The 21,014-nt window shown below is 41.6% G+C and overlaps 3 protein-coding genes across 7 annotated transcripts in view; 1 reads left to right on the forward strand and 2 right to left on the reverse strand.

Moving 5' to 3' along the window:
• Nucleotides 1–21,014, reverse strand: part of LOC113068554 (gephyrin-like) — a 1,122,288-nt gene that overhangs the window by 88,118 nt on the left and 1,013,156 nt on the right. The gene's annotated exons all lie outside the window — the stretch shown is intronic.
• Nucleotides 400–13,268, forward strand: LOC113068548 (mitogen-activated protein kinase-binding protein 1-like). Of its 3 annotated transcripts, none has more exons than XM_026241285.1 (29): nucleotides 400–576; nucleotides 1,346–1,437; nucleotides 1,745–1,807; nucleotides 2,391–2,448; nucleotides 2,520–2,690; nucleotides 2,764–2,901; nucleotides 2,982–3,164; nucleotides 3,234–3,394; nucleotides 3,598–3,787; nucleotides 4,394–4,525; nucleotides 4,593–4,777; nucleotides 5,297–5,388; nucleotides 5,466–5,591; nucleotides 5,677–5,750; nucleotides 5,844–5,965; nucleotides 6,051–6,126; nucleotides 7,019–7,130; nucleotides 7,287–7,350; nucleotides 7,426–7,536; nucleotides 7,625–7,725; nucleotides 8,401–8,426; nucleotides 8,523–8,705; nucleotides 8,844–9,090; nucleotides 10,820–10,948; nucleotides 11,049–11,112; nucleotides 11,188–11,381; nucleotides 12,036–12,506; nucleotides 12,643–12,728; nucleotides 12,797–13,266. In XM_026241285.1, exons 1-29 carry the CDS (start codon nucleotides 472–474, stop codon nucleotides 13,001–13,003), a joined length of 3,963 nt encoding a protein of 1,320 aa, XP_026097070.1. In that variant the 5' UTR covers nucleotides 400–471; the 3' UTR covers nucleotides 13,004–13,266. The 3 variants fall into 3 exon arrangements, with proteins under 3 accessions (XP_026097070.1, XP_026097072.1, XP_026097073.1); XM_026241287.1 differs by having other exon boundaries at nucleotides 2,985–3,164; XM_026241288.1 differs by lacking the exons at nucleotides 400–576; nucleotides 1,346–1,437; nucleotides 1,745–1,807; ... (1 more) ...; nucleotides 2,520–2,690; nucleotides 2,764–2,901 and having other exon boundaries at nucleotides 3,022–3,037; nucleotides 3,217–3,394; nucleotides 12,797–13,268.
• Nucleotides 13,417–16,793, reverse strand: LOC113068591 (galectin-3-like). The gene is made up of 5 exons (XM_026241370.1): nucleotides 16,713–16,793; nucleotides 15,148–15,670; nucleotides 14,752–14,840; nucleotides 14,274–14,445; nucleotides 13,417–14,145 (listed from the first exon to the last, which is right to left on the reverse strand). Exons 2-5 carry the CDS (start codon nucleotides 15,655–15,657, stop codon nucleotides 13,987–13,989), a joined length of 930 nt encoding a protein of 309 aa, XP_026097155.1. The 5' UTR covers nucleotides 15,658–15,670; nucleotides 16,713–16,793; the 3' UTR covers nucleotides 13,417–13,986.

The following is a 21,014-nucleotide window of genomic DNA, read 5'->3' on the forward strand; positions in this document are numbered from 1 at the left end:
AGGATTTTGCCCAGAAGCTAATATCCAGCATGACAGAGTGAACTGCAGGTTATGAAGAACAAGAGTAAACACTGTAAATATTGACTCATTATTCATTTTATTTTATTGCCAATAAAACCTTTAAAACTCATGATATGCTTATCAGCTTCTCAAGATATGCCAATCAGGATCAATATATCTTCTTCAATATATTTCTATTTCTATTCATATGTTAATTGTTAGCCTACTCTGCTCCAACTCCAAATCCTTCAGGAGTCAGAAACCAAACCACCCTCTATATCAAACTCATGAATATGTAATCACAGCGAGACGTCATGCGTCACAGAGGCCAATCAGATCGCCGCACGCGCTGATTAGCTCCGCTGGAGTCGGTGGAGATTCAAACGCGGCTGAGCGCGACTCGCTTGAGTTTACTGTGGTGTTTACTGGAGTTTTACCTCGCTGGTGTGTGAATGCTGGACTCTGAGGGACATGGAGACTTTCACCATCAAGAGTCGCATTAAGAGTCTCCTGCGCTCGCCGTCCATCAAACTCAGAAAGAGAAGCGGCCGCTTCAAACACAGTCTGTCCAGCCAGGTAAAGAAACCCACTGCTGTTATCATCAGCATCTCTCATTATTATTATTATCACAATTATTATTATTATCATATCATAGAATGTATCTGAACACTCAGACTGAATTTGTGACATTCATCAAATGTCTGCTCACTGTAACAAACATCGAGCGCAACATGTAACGAGTTCTGCAGCGTTCGCGTCCTTTGATCTGTTGCTGATTGAGTTTCGTTCATTGCGCTGATGATTAGTTCTTCTTTTGATCTCGTGTGACTGAAGATCTCAGGGGTTTCATGTTGACCCGCTCTTCATGTGCGGACAGAATCGGATGATGTTGTCAGTGTTTCACTCTTTCACACATCAATGATATCGACAGAACAAACCTCTTAAACACATCATCAGCACATTCCCATGATGCTCCTGTGTTGACTTTGAGCTCTTGAATCCGAGCGGAAGGTCTTTAACTCTGAGGAACAATGATCATTAATGTCATTAATCAGCACTAAAGTTCAGTTCAGTATCAGTTCTTTCCCACCTTGAAAACCTTTTATGTCAAAACATATAGTATATTTAAAACATAATTTATTTATTGTATTTATTATATATTACAAATTTCAATATATAGAATCCATTATATATTATTACTATGTTCAAGTATTTATTTAACTTTATTTAAAAAACATTTAGACTTCCCCATAAATGTTCAGTTGTCTGTGCAGTACAGTGATATTTATTTTGCTCACTCTCTGTGTGGATTATATAATAGTTTGTGTGTTTTCTGTTGTCTCAGGTGACTCTTGAGAAAGTTCTGGGCATCACGACTGCAGGAAACAGTGGTTTGACATGCGATCCGTGTTCAGGAACCGTGGCCTATCCGGCCGGGTGAGCTGAGTCAGGATGACTAGTTCTCAAAAAGCGTTTTTAAGTTATTTAGTTTAAATAGGTTCTTTACGTGGAAAGACATAATGTTAAATTAATAAATGCATTGGATTAAATATGGCATCTTCCTGTTTTCTACAGTAGGTGTGATGTTAACAGTAAGGAAAGCAGATCTCAATCCTTGTGGCTCTTTCCCGAGAGTATTACAGCGATTAACCAGCTTTTAATGAAAATACAAAGATTAGTTGAAGGTTTAGGCCTATTAATGGACTCACACACTGAACGCAGTGCTTGTTCCTGTTTCCTCCAGGTGTGTCGTTGTGTTACTGAACCCAGCCAAAAACACACAACAGCATCTCATCAACTCATCCAGGTGAAGAGCCACACTTTCACACATCATTCAGTAATGTCTTCCAGATGTTCAGGAATGTGATTAAAAAAAAAAGAAAGTTGAGCATGTCCTAATGTGGCCATCAGAGATCAGGATGAGTTTGTTTCTTCATCAGGTTTGTAGAAATGCAGCACTGCATCAGTGTCTCATCAATGGATGCTCTGCAGTGAATGGGTGCCGTCAGAATGAGAGTCTGATAAAAACATCCCAATAATCCACAGCACTCCAGTCCATCAGTGAACATCTGGAGAAGACAAAACCTGAAACACATCCAGCATTAAGATGATTTTAACTCAAACACATAGAGTCTATAATCCAGAATAACACTTCCTCCAGTGAAAAACTGTTCTGTCTGAATCAGGAGAGAAATCTGCACAGATCAAGCAGCGTTTAAACAGATCTAAACTAATCTGTGAGAGACAACAGCAGATGTTTCACTGGAGGAAGTGTTATTATGGAGTTATGAAGAAACACACTCATCCTGATCTAGGCTTGAGGACATTTATTTCATTCTGATTTATGAATCCATTAACCTGTGTGTTGTGAATCTTCTGTGGTCCGTCAGGAAGAGCATCAGCGCGTTGTCATTCTCGTCAGACGGCCGGTATCTGGTCACTGGAGAGGTCAGAGGTCACCCTCACAGGTGTGTGGTCAGAGGTTGTGTGAGTCGCTAACGGTCAGTGTGTGTGTTCAGAGCGGTCATCTGCCGGCGGTGTGTGTGTGGGACGTGAGCGAGGGCTCGCTGGTCTCTGAGCTGCTGGAGCACAAGTACGGCGTGTCCTGCGTGGCCTTCTCTCCCAACGGCAAATACATCGTGAGCGTGGGGTCACAGCACGACATGAGCGTCAACCTGTGGGCCTGGAAGGTACAGTCATTACCCATCATGCCCTGCAGCTTTCCCTGCATCACTACATGTGTTCCCTCCGTGGTTCCTGCAGAAGAGCGCTCTGATAGCGGTCAATAAGGTGTCCAGTAAGGTGACGGCCGTGTCCTTCTCCGAGGACGGGAATCATTTCGTCACGGCGGGGAACCGACACGTCCGCTTCTGGTATCTGGATCCGTCTCACGCTCATCAGGTGCGTTACATCACTACACTAAAGAGAGCTTGTTTATAAGAGTGCAGTGTGTGATGGAGCGTTCCCATGATGCTCTGCAGCAGGCGTGTCCCGTGCCGCTGATGGGCCGCTCGGGGCTCCTCGGGGAGCTGCAGAATAACTTCTTCTGTGACGTGGCGTGTGGACGAGGCCTGAGGTCCGACAGCACCTTCTGTGTGACGGCGTCGGGGCTGCTGTGTGAGTTCAACGCTCAGAGGGTTCTGGACCGCTGGGTGCACCTGCAGGTCAGTCAGGTCACATGACCTCCAGCGCCGCTTCCTGTGGCTCTTCCTCACGTGTGTTCGTGTGTCCAGACGGGTTCGGCGCGCTCGCTGGCGGTGACGGAGGACCTGATCTTCTGCGGCGGTGCGAACGGGACGGTGCGTGTGTTCGGGGCGTCTGACCTGCGCTTCATCAGCACACTGCCCCGTCCACATCCTCTGGGCGTCCAGCTGTCCGCCGCCACACAGCCCCGGTGAATACATCAGAATACATCATCTTTGTAATGTCTTGGATGTAGTTGTGTAGTGATGGATGCGTCTCGCAGCGCACAGGTTTATGGGTCGAGTGTTGATTTGATCTGGTTGTGAACGTCTCTTCCTGCAGAGCTCTGTTAACCCTTTAACGGCTGTGATTAGCAGCGAAAGACTGTCACACATTCACTCCTCTGTTCTTCAGGCATCTGGTCAGCAGAACACCGGACGCCTGTTACCCGGACTCAGTGGCGGTGACCTTTGACCCCGTGACCCGCTGGCTGTCCTGTGTGTATAATGACCACAGTTTATATGTGTGGGACACGAGAGACCTGCACAAAGTGGGCAAAGTTCACTCGGTGCTTTATCACTCGTCCTGCGTTTGGGATCTCCAGGTGAACATCCGCTCACATACACGTCTGCATCCATTATCAATATTAATATCAATACTATAGCTTTTTCTGTTGAGCACAACTGTGACAACACACTCTTTCTGTAGCCTTTTATCACCCAACCAGTCAAAACTTTTTATCACTTTAATTTAAACCATTTTTGTTTCTTTTTTGCTCAGCAAGGCTGTTTATTTGATCAAAAATACAGTAAAATTTTTAAATATTATTACAATTTAAAATATCAGTTTTCGTTGTGAATCTCTGTTAAACTTTAATTTATTTCTGTGATGTGCATCTGTATTTTTATTTTTTATAAATGTATTAATGTCTTTAATGTAATTTTCACGTTCAATTTAATGCATCACAGAAGAAGATGAATAGACGCATTATTTTTGTTAAAGGGAAATTACTGAAGAAGAACATGAGTAATGATAATGAAAATTCAGCTTTGATCACAGAAATCAATTGCAGTTTAACAGATATTCACATATAAAAGTTATATTAAATAGCAGTAACCTCTCACAATTTTCCTGTGTTTTTGATGAAATAAATGCAGAAGATAAAAAGCATTTTGAAAAGAGTCTTTCCTTCTTTCATGATCTGTTCCAGATGTTTCCCAGTAAGAGCGACGGGTCCAAGCCCACGTTTGGCTCGTCTGATGCGTTCCTCTCGTGTTCGTCTGACGGTTCTGTGCGTCTCTGGAGTTCAGACGGCGTTCACGGCCGTAACGTCCTGAGTAACGTAAGTCCAGCTGCTGAGCACCGAGTGTCGTGATGACCAGTGATGAAGTGACTCTGAACTCTCACAGGATCTTCATCACATCTTCTACATGGAGGACAGCACCGCAGCCCTGCTGGACGTGGAGGGAACTGACATCGCTGGCTCAGAGAAAGCCGAGGGATGGAGTGGTGATGGCAGGAGCGGGATCAGAACCATCTGTGTCAGTCCGGACGGGAGACACCTAGCATCCGGAGACAGAAAGGGCACACTCAGGTCCAGATGATCATGTCAAATTCACATGAAAATACCATCTTTACATAATTTTCATAATATTTTGTTTTTTTTATTTATTCACTTTTATTTTGTAATTATTTTCAGTTTATTAGAGTAAAATTATTCATTTATTTGCAATTAATTTAAAACTAAGTTATATTATTATTTACTCATATTTTAACTTCTTTTCATAATTTTTATTTAGTTTTTTCTTTCTTATTTATTTGGTTATTTTATTTATTTACTTATTATTATTATTATTATTATTATTATTATTCACTTTTTTCATTTAATTATTTTTTATTATTTTCGGTTTATTCGTGTAAAATCATTAATTTACAATCATTTATTTTAAATTTGCATTTATATTTCACTTACATTTATTTTAAATTATTTTCATAATGTTTATGTATTTTATTCATTTATTATTTAACTATTTATTATTCGTTTTCTGTTATTTATTTACTTTATTATTATGTTTTTGTATATATATTTCATCTTGTGTTGATGTGGTGACAGGATTCATGATCTGACGAGTATGAAGGAGCTGGTGAAGGCTGAGGTCCATGACTCTGAGATCTTATGTCTGGAATACTCCAAACCTCCGTCAGGTGTGTGTGTGTGTTCAGATCAGAGCGTTTCTCTCTCTCTGTGTGTGTGTGTGTGTGACTGAACGTGTGTTGGACAGGTGTGAATCTGCTGGCCACTGCGAGTCGAGATCGTCTGATCCATGTGCTGGACGCTGAGGAAGACTACAGTCTGCTGCAGACTCTGGACGAGCACTCGTCCTCCATCACGTCTGTCCGCTTCGCTGGTGAGAGCTCGATGTAATCTAATGATACACTAGCAGACGTGCGGTAGGTGTTGATCTTGTGATTGTCCGTGATGTTTGGATCCAGCCGGCGGTGACGGGACTCTGCGGATCGTCAGCTGTGGAGCAGATAAGAGTGTTTACATCCGCACTGCTCACAGAGTGAGTCCTGAGAAAACCACCACAACCTCTGCTCCTCTGTAACACAACTCTTCTCATGGTTTGAGTTAATGATACTAACTCTGGTTTGTTTAGACGGAGCGAGGAGCTGAATTCAAGCGGACTCATCATGTGGTTCGGAAGGCGACTCCTAATGACATGGATGTGGATCCCAGCTGCAAGTACGCGGCCGTGGGCTGTCAGGACCGCAGCATCCGGTGAGGACACAGACGCTGGTCTGAGCGTGTGATGGCTGGAGTGGAGATGGTTTGATGATGTTGGTGTGTGTCTGTGGTTCTCTAGAGTGATCAGCATCAGCAGCGGCAAACAGAAGAGATCCTTCAGTGGCTCTCCGACTGAAGACGGCGGTTTGCTGAAGGTCAGATCACTGTCACCGTGATGCTAACAAACACCTGACGTGTGTTCACACACAGAACAGTGACTATAATGAAACCACATCAGTCTGTTTAGTGATTTAAATACACAAGCTCTTTATAATCAGATGGATTCTGATTGGCTGTAAATGTCTCTTCTGAAAGTGATTCGTGATATTTTTCTTCTGTGGTGTAATTGTCATAGTTGTGGTGTCGACTTTTACTCAATAAATTAAAACTGGGGTAGTATATAAAAATTGACAATGAATCAAATGATATTTTAGTATCATTGACATATGATTAAATTTTTTATTAATATTTTGAATTAGATTTTATTTTTAGATTTTCTGCTTTTTTGTTAATGTAAATAATTCTAATTTTATGTGTGTGCGTGTGTTCACTACTCAATGCTGTGTGTGTGTGTGTGTGTGTGTGTACACTTGATGGGTAAAATGCAGAGCACAGATGCAGAGTATAGAACACCATACTTAGCTACATGTCACTTTCAATTTCATAAGTTAAAGATGTTTTTGTATATTTTATTTAATTTGACATTTATTTCAAGTAGCATTTTTATGGTTTAGTTTTAGTCCGCTATAATATTAACCCTGCTGTGAACTCCTCTGTGTTAAAACCACTGATCAAACTTCCACTGCCCACAGACAGACTAATGGGCGGGGCCAAACTGAAAAGTGCATTATGGGTAATGTGGTTTTTGGTCAACTTTATGGGGTCCCCACAGCCCTTCCTCTGTTTGTTTTTCTCATCATGTTGCACCTATTTTAAAAAAGCCAAATTGCATTGAAAGCCAGCAGTGCATCGCTTCACTCAGTCATGGATCGGTCTGCTTCTACTGTTTGTGTTCTGTCAGTGAAGTGTAGTTTGTGATTTCTGCAGGTTCAGATTGATCCGTCGGGTCTGTTTGTGGCGTCCAGCTGCTCAGATAAGAACATCAATCTGATTGACTTCCAGACCGGAGAGAGCCTGGCCACCGTGTTCGGACACTCTGGTAACATCGGCCTTCTTCTGTCTTCCTCACTGTGTGGTGATTGTGACTGTGATTTATGGTGATTGGGGCAGTGATGGTGACTGATGGTGGTGATGATGCTGACGGTGATGATGGTGATTGGGGCAGTGATGGTGACTCTGTGTTTCCTGTTGGCAGAGAACATCACGGCTCTGAGGTTCAGCAGTGACTGCAGGCGTCTGCTCTCGTCTTCAGCTGACAGGTTTGACTCCAGCTGTTCTTCTGTTCAGCTCCTGTCATGCTGTGGATCTCACTGACTGCATCTGTTGTGTTTCAGCTGTATATTTGTGTGGCGACTCGCTCCTGAACTCACTATCAATATGAGAGAGAGACTGTCTGCGATCAGACACCGTGACCGGACGTCCAGCTTCAGGAGCAATCCCTTCAGGTACAGGAGCGTTTGACATCTGCATCATGTGCGTTTGAGTGGTTAAAGCCTGGTCATTTGGATATAATTGAGTTTGTGTCTGTTTCAGACGTTCTTCTGTGTGCAGATCCACATCCATCATGAGCTGGCCATCTGAGAACGACAAAGAGGAAGAGGAAGAGGAAGAGATGAAGACCGCTGAAGAGACGGGTCAGAACCTTTACTCTAAAGAAGGACTTCTCTGGTTTTATATACAGCAACTTCATAATCAAAGGACTAATTAAACTTATAAAACAGTTTCAGCTTTTATCAGTTATATTAAACTGACTTACAAACCTAAAACATTTCATTTAAATGAAAAGTAAAACTATACATGCATTAAAAAGCTAATGAAAATGACCAAAACACAATAAAATTACTGAAACTTTAACAAATATTTATATAAAAACAAAATATAAAACCTAATTTAAAACAAAATCTATATTATATCAGCACTACACACATGTTGGTGTATGTGTATATATATATATATATATATATATATATATATATATATATGGTTTACAGGGACTCTCCATGGGCATAATTTTATTTTCTACTGGACAAGCTGTATTTTCGGTCCTCTAACCCTAAACCTGCCCCTCACACACAACTACAGGCATTCTAACATTCTCAAAAAACTGTTTACTATGTTTTCAAGCCATTTGGTCTACAGGGAAACCTCATAAGCCATGTTTATGTTGTAGTATCCCTGTCATTATGCATGTAAGTGTCCTCATAAACCTATATACTGGTACACACACACACACACGTATCTCAACACTTACTGATGTAAATGTGATGTGGAATAAAGTGTCTGATGCTGTCACCTTCTCTCTTATAAAGGTGCATCTGATGAAACACAGCTGAAGGTGAGTATCTTTCACTGGAGCTTGCTGTAAAGCTGCATGATCTGAAGTCACATGACCGTACAGACACGCTGACCATCGTCTGACGCTCGTGTGCAGGAGGCGTCTGTAGACTCGAGTGTGGCGTGCCGTCCTCGCAGGCGCTGGTCCAGTCGTGTGGGATCGCTGAAGTCCATGCTGGAGCTGCGGCAGCTCGATTCACTCTCTGAAGCTCCAGTCCAGAGCAGAAGCAGCACTGACCGACCGCGGGACGAGGAGCGAGGCAGCACCTCCAGCCTGCAGGTCACTGTTACTCAGCCCAGTTCATTTCAGTTAATAAGCATTTGAACTGCAGATATTTTGATATAATTATGTTGCAACCTTAAAATGGATTTATTCAAATAAACATGAAACACTCATGTGGTTCTCTGTGTTGTTCAGGACTGGAGTCTCCGGCGTCCTCGTGACTCGGCCTGGCTGGTTCCCGTCGGTGCTCCAGAACCCGAGGGTGTGGTTCTGTACCCAGATTACGGTCCCAGCTCCAGCAGCCTGCCTGGGCCGTCCTACCGGAGACAAGCTCTGTCTGAGAGCGTCGAGCACGAGGAGAGAGCAGAAGCTCAGAGTCCCATCAGTGGAGCCTCCATGGGCTACGGCAGCGGAGGATCCAGTCCAGACCACCGACACCAGGGTACAACCTCACACACAAGGGATATTAGGAATACATACAATTTAAAAATGCATATTTTACTTTAGAATTAAAACCCTGAAAATTACTTTTTTACTCTGAAGACTTCTTTTGAATGTTAATGATCCTTTTATGAAACTCTTTTTTTTGTGTGTGTTCACACTTGGGTTTTTCTTTACAAGGATCCAAACAACTTGAGTTTTCATGTTCACGACTCATTCAGTATGATTGCAAACAGAAGTCAATGAAATAATTATTTTCCAGTTCAATGATGATTCAGTGATGTCATCATGCAGTTCAATTCTCTTCCAGTAGTGTTTGTTCAATCAGTCAAGGTTCCCCAAGTAAACAAGCCAAAGCAACCAAAACTCCATGGCTTACAGAAATGGAGGAAAAACCTTGGGAGACACTGCTCAGTCGGGTGCCAGTCCTCCTCTGACCAGACGAAACTAGCATGATTTGGTTAAATTCCAGGCTGCAGCACAGGTGCAGAGGGCTCATCTGGTTCCTGTGGTCTTGTGCCGATGGTCGTTCTAGTTGACGATGTCTTCGTAGGGGATCTGTCTCTGGGACTCATCTAGTTGATGTGGTCTACACTTACATTCTGAGCTGTAGAGGTCATCTCTGTGTGCTTATCCACCATCTGATCTGGATGCAGACTGGATCTGGTGGCTACGGAATAAGAGAGAAACAGACTAATATAAGAGTAGATGACATTCTTCTAATGATGTAACAAGTGCATTGTGTGTTATGGGAAGTGTTCCCGGTTCTGAAAAATCTAAAAATACTTTAATTATAGAAATGTGTTAGTATGTTATGTGTAAGACAGATTAAAGGGATGAGTCTTTAATCTAGATTTTAACTGCAAGAGTGTGTCTGCCTCCTGAACAATGTTTGGTAGGTTATTCCAGAGCTTGGGAGCCAAATAGGAAAAGATCTGTCTGTTTTCTGAATTGTGTATTGTTGGGCCACTGAGAAATATAGAGCGGAGTATCATCAGCATAACAGTGAAAGCTAACACCATGTTTCCTGATGATATCTCCCAAGGGAAACATATAAAGCGTGAAGAGTAGCGGCCCTAGTACTGAGCCTTGAGGTACTCCATACTGCACTTGTGATCGATATGATACCTTCATACTGCCTTTTATTTTTATTTTTTTGATGGAAAAGCGATATTTGAGATCGGCCTGTAATTAATTCTCTAGGATCAAGTTATGTTTTTTTAAATGAGACCCTTAATAAGAGCCAGTTTGAAGGATTTTGGGACATGACCTGTTAGTTAGGTAGCCAAGTACAAACTCTAAGACTATGTGCCATATTTCTAGAGAGAAAAGCTGCACCACCCCGGAGGGATAAAGATTATCACATTTCAGTTAGTCAGGTCTGCCCCAAAAACTCGTCCAATGTTATTCCACCACTTAGACATCCAGCCATTGAGTGAAGACATTCTGGTGTGTATTTTGTCACCACGGAAAGGAAGGGAGGGTACCAGAGCAAATTATAGTTTCTGATATTGCACGAATATATAAATATATGCACCTGCAAGTTTCAGAGTGTTGTGTTTTATGTTTCATATCTGAACATTCATGTAGCTCAAAACTGGTGTCATGGGATCAGTGATTTCATGATAAAAGTCATCAAATCCATGAAAGCAACAGTAACTTGTGAATCCACCAGTAACTGCTCGGATGAAGCACAGAGATGGAGAATCATGAGCTGTTTCTTCTCTCAGATGTGGAGGCGCTGGGCTCTGATGATGAATCCTGTGACGGTAACACACGACTGATCTGTGAATCTGAGAGTGTTCCACATCAGGAGGTCAGGAGACGCTCCGAGATGCTGACGGACGGCAATCATGCAGGTAAACTCTAGTTTTTCTGCTTCTTTTGCAAGTCACTTTGGATAAAAGCATCGGCTGAATGCATGAATGTAAAACTTTTGAATCTTTGATTTGTTCTCAGGGTCTCGGTTGAGCGCTGAAGGAAGCATCTCAGCATGTTTGCACATCCAGAAGTCCTCTAGCAGGTATTCTCACGATGATGCTCTGCTTTACTCCAGCTGCATGTATTGATGCAGTAACAGGATCTTCTCCACATGCAGGATGGACTCGGTGTTTCCTCATCAGACTCTCAGATCCAGTGCGGCAGTGAAGCCCACGGTCAGCGGCGTCAGGCCCCTGATGGAGGACACAGGAGAGCCCGATCGTCCAGAGCAGAGGAGCCACCCGTACCTGAGCCGTGTCTCCTGCCCTGGACTCCTGAAATCTGCTTCAGCACACAGTCTGAGCGCCGACCGTGAGTGTGTGGTCTGATCAAGCCTCTGATTTACATCTCACTGATTGAGAGGAAATGGTTTTCAAGAGCGTTCATCAAGCTAAGATACTTGATAAATAATAAATTACATTTTTGGTTTATTTTTCACCAAATGCCTCCAGAACACTCTGAATATACAGCATGAGTCACATGGGATCATTTTACCAGTTTTGCTTTCTTTTTAAAAAAAGCTTTATTTTAATGCTTTAAATGCACAATATTGTTAAAAACCTGACATTGCATTTCTGCACTGCAAAAAAAAAAAAAAAATTCCAGAACAAAACCCCAAACATCCTTAAATCAAGGAGATGCAAAATAAACAAAGTCTTGTTTTCTGAAAAATTATATGAAGATGAAATGACTATGCTTATGACAAGAAAAAAATATCTGCCAAAGTGGAAAAAAAAAAACTTTATTTAAAGGGAAAATGTTTATTCCTCTGACCTGACCGTACTGGCAGATTTTTTTTTCAGGTCACTTAATTTTTTTATTTAAGAAAATAAGACTAATATCTTTTTTTCTTCTCAAATTATATATTTTACTTTGAAGACTAATTTGTACTAATACTATAATGAATGTAGTCACCATTGAACTATACTTATTATATATATTAGTTAAAGTATTTATTTGTCGCAGCAGGAAGGTCCCTGTCTCCGTCCCGTCTGCGGCGAGAGGCGCGTCCCGTCCTTCTGAAGCTCAGTTTGGAGAAGGTCGTCCCTCATCCCCCGTCCTCTCCTCATCCGTGGGACAGTCCGTCCCAGAGCCGTGTCCTGCGCTCCTACATGAGCCCCACCACCAGCTCCATGGCCAAAACCAGCCGCTCGGCGTCCGTCGGGGACAGCCTGCATGTGGGCAGCTCCTGCGAGAGTCTGGCCCCTGCGTCGAGCAGCTCGTCCTTCCTCACTAACTCTCCCAAAGCGCTTCCGTTGAGAGCCGTCAGACCCCGCATGAGTCAGCGCCAGAGCTGCCCGACCACATCGGCTTCATCTCAGAGCCTTCTGTCTGACCCGAGCTGCTCTTCATCATCCTCCTCCTCCTCCTCCAGCACAGACCCCCAGCAGACGGCTCGTCCTCGAGCGATGGAGAAGGCTGACGCTCCTGATGAAGGTTTGCAGCGGCGACGCTCTTCTTCTATCGGTTCACGCGGTGTTCGTGCTCTCACAGTCATTGGTTACAGCATGTGTTCTGTCTCCTGATGTCATGAGCTCATCTCTGGAGTCTGTGTTGCTGATGTTGTTGACAGATGTTCCGGTCGGTCTGGAGATCTGCAGACGGGCCGCAGCTGACCTGTGCAGCAGCGTGAGGACGGCGACGCGGCTCTACAGGACGGTGAGTGACTAGCGTCTGTCTGTACTGAGTCTGTCACGGAGTCATTCTCACTGTGTGTGGTGTTTCAGCTGATCTCCCATGATGCCGAGCGCAGTGTGGAGCGGCAGCAGATGCGTCAGCTGATGTCAGACACGCTGCTTCACGTGCGATCGGAGCTGGATTCAGTGTCCGGAGTCGTTCGGATGGAGGAGGGCAAGGAGACGCTCGCCTTACTGGAGCAATACTCACAACTGCTGCTGCGCTCGGTGGAGAGGAGACTCGTTCAGGACGAGTAGAGAGAGAGAGAGAGTGTGTGTGTGTGTGTGTGTTTCACGTGCGTATATTTGAACTTCTGATCTCAGGTGTTTCACCCGTGTCATTTACTCTTGTGGATGTTAATAGTTTTTATTTTTACAAGAGTATTTGTGTTCTTAATTATTTTTAATGTCCATTTTTATTGTTTTATTGCCAAATAAGTTTATAATGTGTCTGTAATCTGCAGTTCGTCAGTGTTTTGTCTTATTTAATGACACAGTAATCAGCTATGGATTTTATTTATTCATCATTGTTTGTTTGACCTGATTTCTTGCACAATAAACTGAAATATGTTATTAATGCAGGTAGATTTCTGATTCATTTACATTTGCTTTAAATCATGCTTTAATTCATACTCATTATTAGTGGGGTGTTGCATACATCAGTGTTATTCTGTTGAATATTCACAACATTACATTCAGCACAAATAATAAATTTAACCGTGATATAATCCCAAGTTTCTCAGACATCTGGGTCTTGTTATACTGTACAGATATGACCGAATAAAAGTAAAGATGTTAGGTTTTCTTTGTTAGTTAACGTCCCAAGAAATCCTCTATTTCTATAACTTTCACTTAACACTTCAATCAGTCAGCAAAAAAATAAAACTAAACCTATGCTAAATAAGCAAGTTTACAAAAAGAGTAAATTCAGTATTTGTAATAATATAGCATAAGGAAAACAAGCAATGTTTGCAGGCTGGTCTTTTTTTTTTTTTTTTTTACAGAAATGCCTAACAAACTAAAAGAGATTCCCAAAATGATAATTTTTTAAATGAAGTTCTTATACCCTGTGTGAGCAGTCAGTAAGTTTTAGTCCAGTGTGAAAACATTAGCATTTGTATGAAGAAGAAACTCCTGTCCAGAACAGCGTGAGAAAAGACATCTGATGTTTGCACGCGAGCTGGTGAAGGTGTGTGTTTCTCTGAGAGAGATCTCTGATGTTTAATACACTCCGCTGAGGCTCACGGGAGCGTCTCCACGTTGACGGAAGTGAGCGTGACGTCATGCAGGATGTTGATGCGGTTGATCTGGTTGACCTCTCTGATGCGGTGCTGGAAGTCAAACGCAGGCGTGTTGTTGACGGCCACCTTGAACTCCGTGAAGGTGCAGAGGATCTTCATCTACAGAGAGACGTGAGGGTCAGAGTCATTTACTGTCTGGACTGTCCTGCTGCTTTAATTCCACCCATAAACGGGAAGCGCTTCAACACTCTGTTTTTAGGCAGAGGATCTCGCAGGGAGTCGTTTACCTCAAAGTGATGACCGGGCATGAAGGGGAATGGAGACAGAAGATCGCGCTCCTCTTTCCCCCAGCGCTCTCCCAGCTTGTGGTTGCGGACCAGAACCGGTTTCCCGCCCTCACTGAAGCGCGGGTTGATGTGAAGAGCGATGTCGTTACCGCGCAGGAAGTTGATCGTGAACCTGGAGGCAGAAGAAACATTAGTGACACTTTTGGTGTCAACAATTCCTTCAAAAGCCACTTGATGTTTTGATCGGGAGTCATTTATAGACAGAGTTCTCGCATGCAACTCTAGATGGCGCAGTCCGATAGGTCTAACTCGATCTGACCTAATGACATCATCATCACATGGCACAGCTGATTGGTTCTCTCTTATACCGGTAGCCAATGAGCTTGCTGCTCAACATTCAAATATATGACTAGTTCTTACGCTCCGCCATCATTTACTCTCTCCACATAAACGAATGGAAAATGATGTGTGCACTTACATCTTGGCGTCTGGTTTAATCTGTCCTCTGATAGTCAGCATCAGCTTGTCGTAGATGCCACGGGGAAAATTCATGTTGAATGGAACCGTCTGAAAACCAGAAAACATTAATATGCTCAGGAACGTTTCTACATCATCTACTTGAGCTCAACAAACAGCAGATGCTCTTGGCTGGTGTGATTCAGAATTAGACAATCATCAACACAACAGAGTTTAATAACTCTTTTACCAAAATGACTGAAGATGCGGAGTCTTTTTTTTTATGTGTCAAAATGAGTTTATGATTAAAATAAGAACAAATATATGGGCTCTGAAAATAATGTGAGTGGCGCTGTCGTTGTGTTTTATTAATTGCTCTGATGGATGTCTGTGGTGAAGCATCGATTCAGTGTCTTACTACAGGAGCGATGGCGGGTGCCGGGGGCCACTGCTGCGGCGCTCCTCCTGCGGGTCCCTGACCGGGCCAACCAGGCTGACCGGGATTACCGTGCCACGCCGGGGGGGCTGGAGAGGGCAGGTAACCTGTCGGGGTGGGGGGTTGAGCAGGCCAGCTCGGCTGAACGGGTGGATTCGGCTGGATTGGAGGGTTGGGTTGAACTGGTGGGTTTGGTTGAATCGGTTGGGTTGGTTGAGTTGGTGGGAAGGGTTGGGTTGGTTGGAAGGGTTGAATTGGTTGAGTTGGTTGGGTTGGTGGGTTTGGTTGGAGTGTTGGGGTGTTTGGAGGGTTGGGCCAGCCTGGTTGGGTGGGTTGGACCGGCCAGGTGGCAGGAACCGATGTGCTGGGCTGGTTAACAGGCCAGTTGGGCTGAGTGGGTTGGCAGGACCAGCAGGGTTGGCAGGGCTGACCGGGCCATTGCTGAGGGGTCTGTGGGTAAATGCCCTGCTGACCGGAGGACGGGCAACTCATGATGGACCTGAACCTGAGAAACAAACCACCACAGATCACCAAAGATCATCACAGACCCCCTCACCATCTGCACTGTGTCTGACTGACTGACCCCTGAACAGTGTCACATGATGATCATAACACTGTCCCTTTAGCACCTTAATATGAACCAGTTTGACCGTAGGGACGTCTCACTAGAACTGTACTGGTCATAAGTTAGGACAAAATATTACGTTTAGTTTTTTAAATGAAAGGAGTCTCTTCTCTTCACCAAGGCTGCATTTATTTGATCACAAAAACTGTAAAAACTGTTAAATCTTAAAGTGTAAATCATCTGTTTTCTGTGTGAATCTGTGTTAAAGTGTAATGTATTTCTGTGATGCTCCGCTGTATTTTCAGCATCATTCCTCCAGTCTTCAGTGTCACATGATCTTCAGAAATCAGAATAATATGATGATTTACTGCTCAAGAAACATTTCTGATTATTATCAGTGTTGAACACATGAATATTGTTTTTGTTAACATGATACATTTTATTTCTCAGGATTCACAGATGAACAAAGTTCAAAAGAACAGAATTTATTTGAAATAGAAATCTTTTCTAACATTACAAATGTCTTTACTAACACTTTTGATCAATTTAATGTGTCATCATCATATTTTCATGATTTCTGAAGATCATGTGACACTGAAGACTGGAGGAATGATGCTGAAAATACAGCGGAGCATCACAGAAATACATTACACTTTAACACAGATTCACATTTTGACCATTAGTGTATATCCTTTAATATTTTTCAGTTATTTGAATTATTTGAAATACTCCACTAAAGTCGCATGCACATTCCTGGTGATCTAACACTGATCTGACGGCTAAAGCTGTGAATGTGAAAGCAGTATTTAAGATCTGAGGGTCAGACAGTGATATTTCAGAGTCTAGAGACCAGCAGCAAACACTGACACACGGTGAGTGAGATCTTCAGACGCTGAGCGCTGTAAATCTACAACATCACAACCATCGGATCAGATCGATCCAGCTGTTCCAGCGAGCAGAAGAGAAGCTGAGGATCACGTACCTGTGGAAGAGCAGCAGAGCGACGATGAGCAGCAGACCGGCGTCTCCAGGAGTTTATATGAGTCTCCTCCTCATTCCTCCTCATTATGAGTCCGCGCCGGAGAAAGAGCTCTGTGTTCACCACAATCACAATCTGAACATTATATGACCTTCTGAAAGAATACAGACATTGTAAACAAAAAATGCATTTTTGTCTTGTTTTCCAGTACAAATATCTAAACCTATTTATACTGATAAAATGCACAAGTCTTGATTTCTGAAGAATTTATCAAAATGAAGTGACTGTATGCTTAAGATAAGAACTAACATGAGAAAATATGTGGTAAGATAAACTATTTAATGGGAAAACAAGTTTATTTTTCAGACATTTTTTCATTATTGTTTTAAGTGCAAAATAACTTAATTTTAGTTTGTTTTAAAGGAAATAAGTCTTATCTTATGTAAGATTGCATCTCAAGTAATTATAACTTAATTTAAGGATGTTTAGATATTTTTACTGAAAACAAGACCAAAAAAATGTATTTTGTGTGTGTAAGCTCCTAAAACAGGTGCTTCCAGAAGTCATAGTTCCTCTTCTGACTATTATTAATTCCTCATTGTTATTAGGATATGTCCCAAAACCTTCAAACTGGCTGTTATTAAGCCTCTCATAAAAAAACCACAACTTGACCCCAAAGAACTTGTTAATTATAGACCAATCTCGAATCTCCCTTTTCTGTCCAAGATACTAGAAAAGGTGGTATCCTCACAATTATATTCCTTCTTAGAGAAAAATGGTATATGTGAGGATTTCCAGTCAGGATTTAGACCGTATCATAGTACTGAGACTGCTCTCCTTAGAGTTACAAATGATCTGCTCTTATCATCTGATCGTGGGTGTATCTCTCTATTAGTTTTATTGGATCTTAGTGCTGCGTTTGACACAATTGACCACAGCATTCTTTTGCATAGACTTGAACACTTTGTTGGCATCAGTGGAAGTGCATTAGCATGGTTTAAATCGTACTTATATGACCGCCATCAGTTCGTAGCAGTGAATGAAGAGGTATCATATCGATCACAAGTGCAGTATGGAGTACCTCAAGGCTCAGTTCTAGGGCCGCTACTCTTCATGTTTTATATGTTACCCTTGGGAGATATCATCAGGAAACATGGTGTTAGCTTTCACTGTTATGCTGATGATACGCAGCTCTATATTTCTTCGTGGCCCAGTGAAACACACCAATTTGAAAAACTAATTGAATGCATAGTCGATATAAAAAACTGGATGACGAGTAATTTCTTACTGCTAAATTCTGAAAAAACAGGTGTTAATTATAGGAGCTAAAAACTCTGCTTGTAATAACCTAGAACACTGTCTAAGACTTGATGGTTGCTCTGTCAATTCTTCGTCATCAGTTAGGAACCTAGGTGTGCTACTTGATCGCAATCTTTCCTTAGAAAGCCACGTTTCTAGCATTTGTAAAACTGCATTTTTCCATCTCAAAAATATATCTAAATTACGGCCTATGCTCTCAATGTCAAGTGCAGAAATTGTTAATCCATGCATTTATGACTTCAAGGTTAGACTACTGTAATGCTTTATTGGGTGGTTGTTCTGCACGCTTGGTAAACAAACTACAGCTAGTCCAAAATGCAGCAGCAAGAGTTCTTACTAGAACCAGGAAGTATGACCATATTAGCCCGGTCCTGTCCACACTGCACTGGCTCCCTATCAAACATCGTATATATTTTAAAATATTGCTTATTACTTATAAAGCCCTGAATGGTTTAGCACCTCAGTATTTGAATGAGCTCCTTTTACATTATACTCCTCTACGTCCGCTACGTTCTCAAAACTCAGGCAATTTGATAATACCTAGAAAAACAAGTTCTACAGTCCGTTTTAACCTCATATTAAAGAACTGGTGTATTATTTACTGAAAATAAAAGCAGTAAGTTAAAGTTCCTAGTGGTATTTTCTTGATTTGTCTAGATGCAGTCGTGAGGATGATTAGATTCTCCAAACACACCGGTCAATATTCCAGCGTTTCCACGGTAACCTGCAGTTTTATGAGTTGATCCAGTTACACACGTCATGTGAACATTTCTGTCTTGTTTTCCAGAACATCAGTGTCCCGCAGCACAGAAGCAGCATCAGTGTCACAGACGTGTATTTGTAGAAATACACAACAATACACTGTATGAGTCACAATGACTGATTTTTCTTTTATACCAAAAATCATTAGGATATTAAGTAAAGATCATGTTCATGAAGATATTTAGTAAATGTCCTACTGTAAATATATCAAAACTCTGATATATATTTGATTAGTAATATACATTGCTAAGAACTTCATTTGAACAAATTTAAAGATGATTTTCTCAATATTTAGATGTTTTTGCTCCCTCAGATTCCAGATTTACAAAGTTGTATCTCTACAAACCACACATCAATGGAGAGATGATTTATTCTGCTTCAGATCATGTAATCTTCAATTTTAAAATATTAATAATTGTGACTGGTTTTATGCTTCAGGTTCACAAAGATCTAAACATTCATAAAAGTTTCATTTACTGGAGATACAAGATGACTTTAAAGTGTTTTTTTTTTTTTTCTTTTCTGAAAAAAAAGTATCACAATGAAGTGAATTTTTTGTTTGAAACATTTTTTTTTATTCTGCCATCTGGGTCAGAAAGATCATCTTGTTTTCTATTTGAACTGAGTTTGTTCTTGTTGTTTTGACACACTGTTCTTGTTTTAATGTTGATACATTTTTCATTAAACAAGACGTGCATCCCCAGTAAATGTGTCTTATTTCAGGGCTGTTTAGAGATCTGTACTGGAACATGATCTGCTGAAGTCTCTGTATGTAGATGTGTTATAGTGTCTGGTTTGTGCTGTAATGAGTCTCTTGTGTCCACAGTCATGCGCTGCTGGCTCATCACACTGAACACCATTACACTGTGTCTGTGTTCATAACACATTCCTCTACAGCTCCTCACATGATGCTGAAGCACTCATTGTTCCTCCATCAGTGCTGCTCTGGTCTCCAGCGTTACTGAACAGAAACATCTGCCATCAGGTGATCGTTCCCGTATTTCACCTGAGCTCAGTCATGTAGCTCCTTTCTATGAGATCTGCAGAAGGTCCTGATCTCCAAGATGTGGATGAGTTAGTTTCTTCATCACAGAATCCATAATAACACTTCCTCCAGTGAAGACGTGCATCTGCTGTTGTCTCTCACAGATTAGTTTAGATCTGTTTAAACGCTGCTTGATCTGTGCAGATTTCTCTCCTGATTCAGACCAGAACACTTTTTCACTGGAGGAAGTGTTATTATGGATTATAGACTCTATGTGTTTGAGTTTAAAATCATCTTAATGCTGGATGTGTTTCAGGTTTTGTCTTCTCCAGATGTTCACTGATGGACTGGAGTGCTGTGGATTAAACGTCATCACATGATCCCAGAGGACACAGAGACAGAAATCAAGAGGAAGCCATGAATGAGATCCAGAGTGATGAGATGATGTCTGCTCTTCTTCATCCTCACAGGTTCTTCAGAGATAACACATTACTTTACTCCTTTATATCTCTCAGACAGTTGTGTGTCTGCGGCCCGTCAGTGACACACGATCATCACAGATCAACTCTTCTATACATGTGATCTCATAATCAGATTCCTAGAATTGAGTATTAACAACTTCTGATGAACACATTCATGTGTGTCTGAATTATGCGTTTGTCTGTCAAACACATTGAAAGGGATTCACAAACTTCTTTTGTCAGCTAGATCTCATCCAGCTGAGATTTGAAGGTAATAAGTTCATGCTCACGGTTCTCTGGCACTGATTAACACTAAACATGCAGGAACACAAATAAAATATGTCATTTTTTAAGAAGGTGTTTCATTTCGATTCATGTTATTTTTAAATGATTTATTTTAATTTTACATTTGTATGATTCCTTGACAAACCCCAGTTTGCTCATCCTTGACTTAATGCAATCTTTAATTAAATTAATGTTGTTGTAACAATGACTGGAATATATTGTCTTTTTCTTTGCATTTTTATATCAATATGGAACAAGATTATCCTATTTAAATCAATGTGATGAACGAGTTAGGTCAAAAGTAATCAGAAAATAGTCTGGTTATATTATCTAGAATGTGTAATGTAACAAACTTGTTTGTCGTGTCATTTGAAATCAGTGACTACAGTTTTCAACTTATTCACCAGCTCTGCATACAAACATAATACTTGAATTATTTCATGAATAATTGTAAATGTTTTAGTTCTTCTGTGAAGGGCTGGAGAACCATCA

This window comes from Carassius auratus, linkage group LG45M (genome assembly GCF_003368295.1).
Source record: "Carassius auratus strain Wakin linkage group LG45M, ASM336829v1, whole genome shotgun sequence".
Taxonomy (NCBI): Eukaryota; Metazoa; Chordata; class Actinopteri; order Cypriniformes; family Cyprinidae; genus Carassius; species Carassius auratus.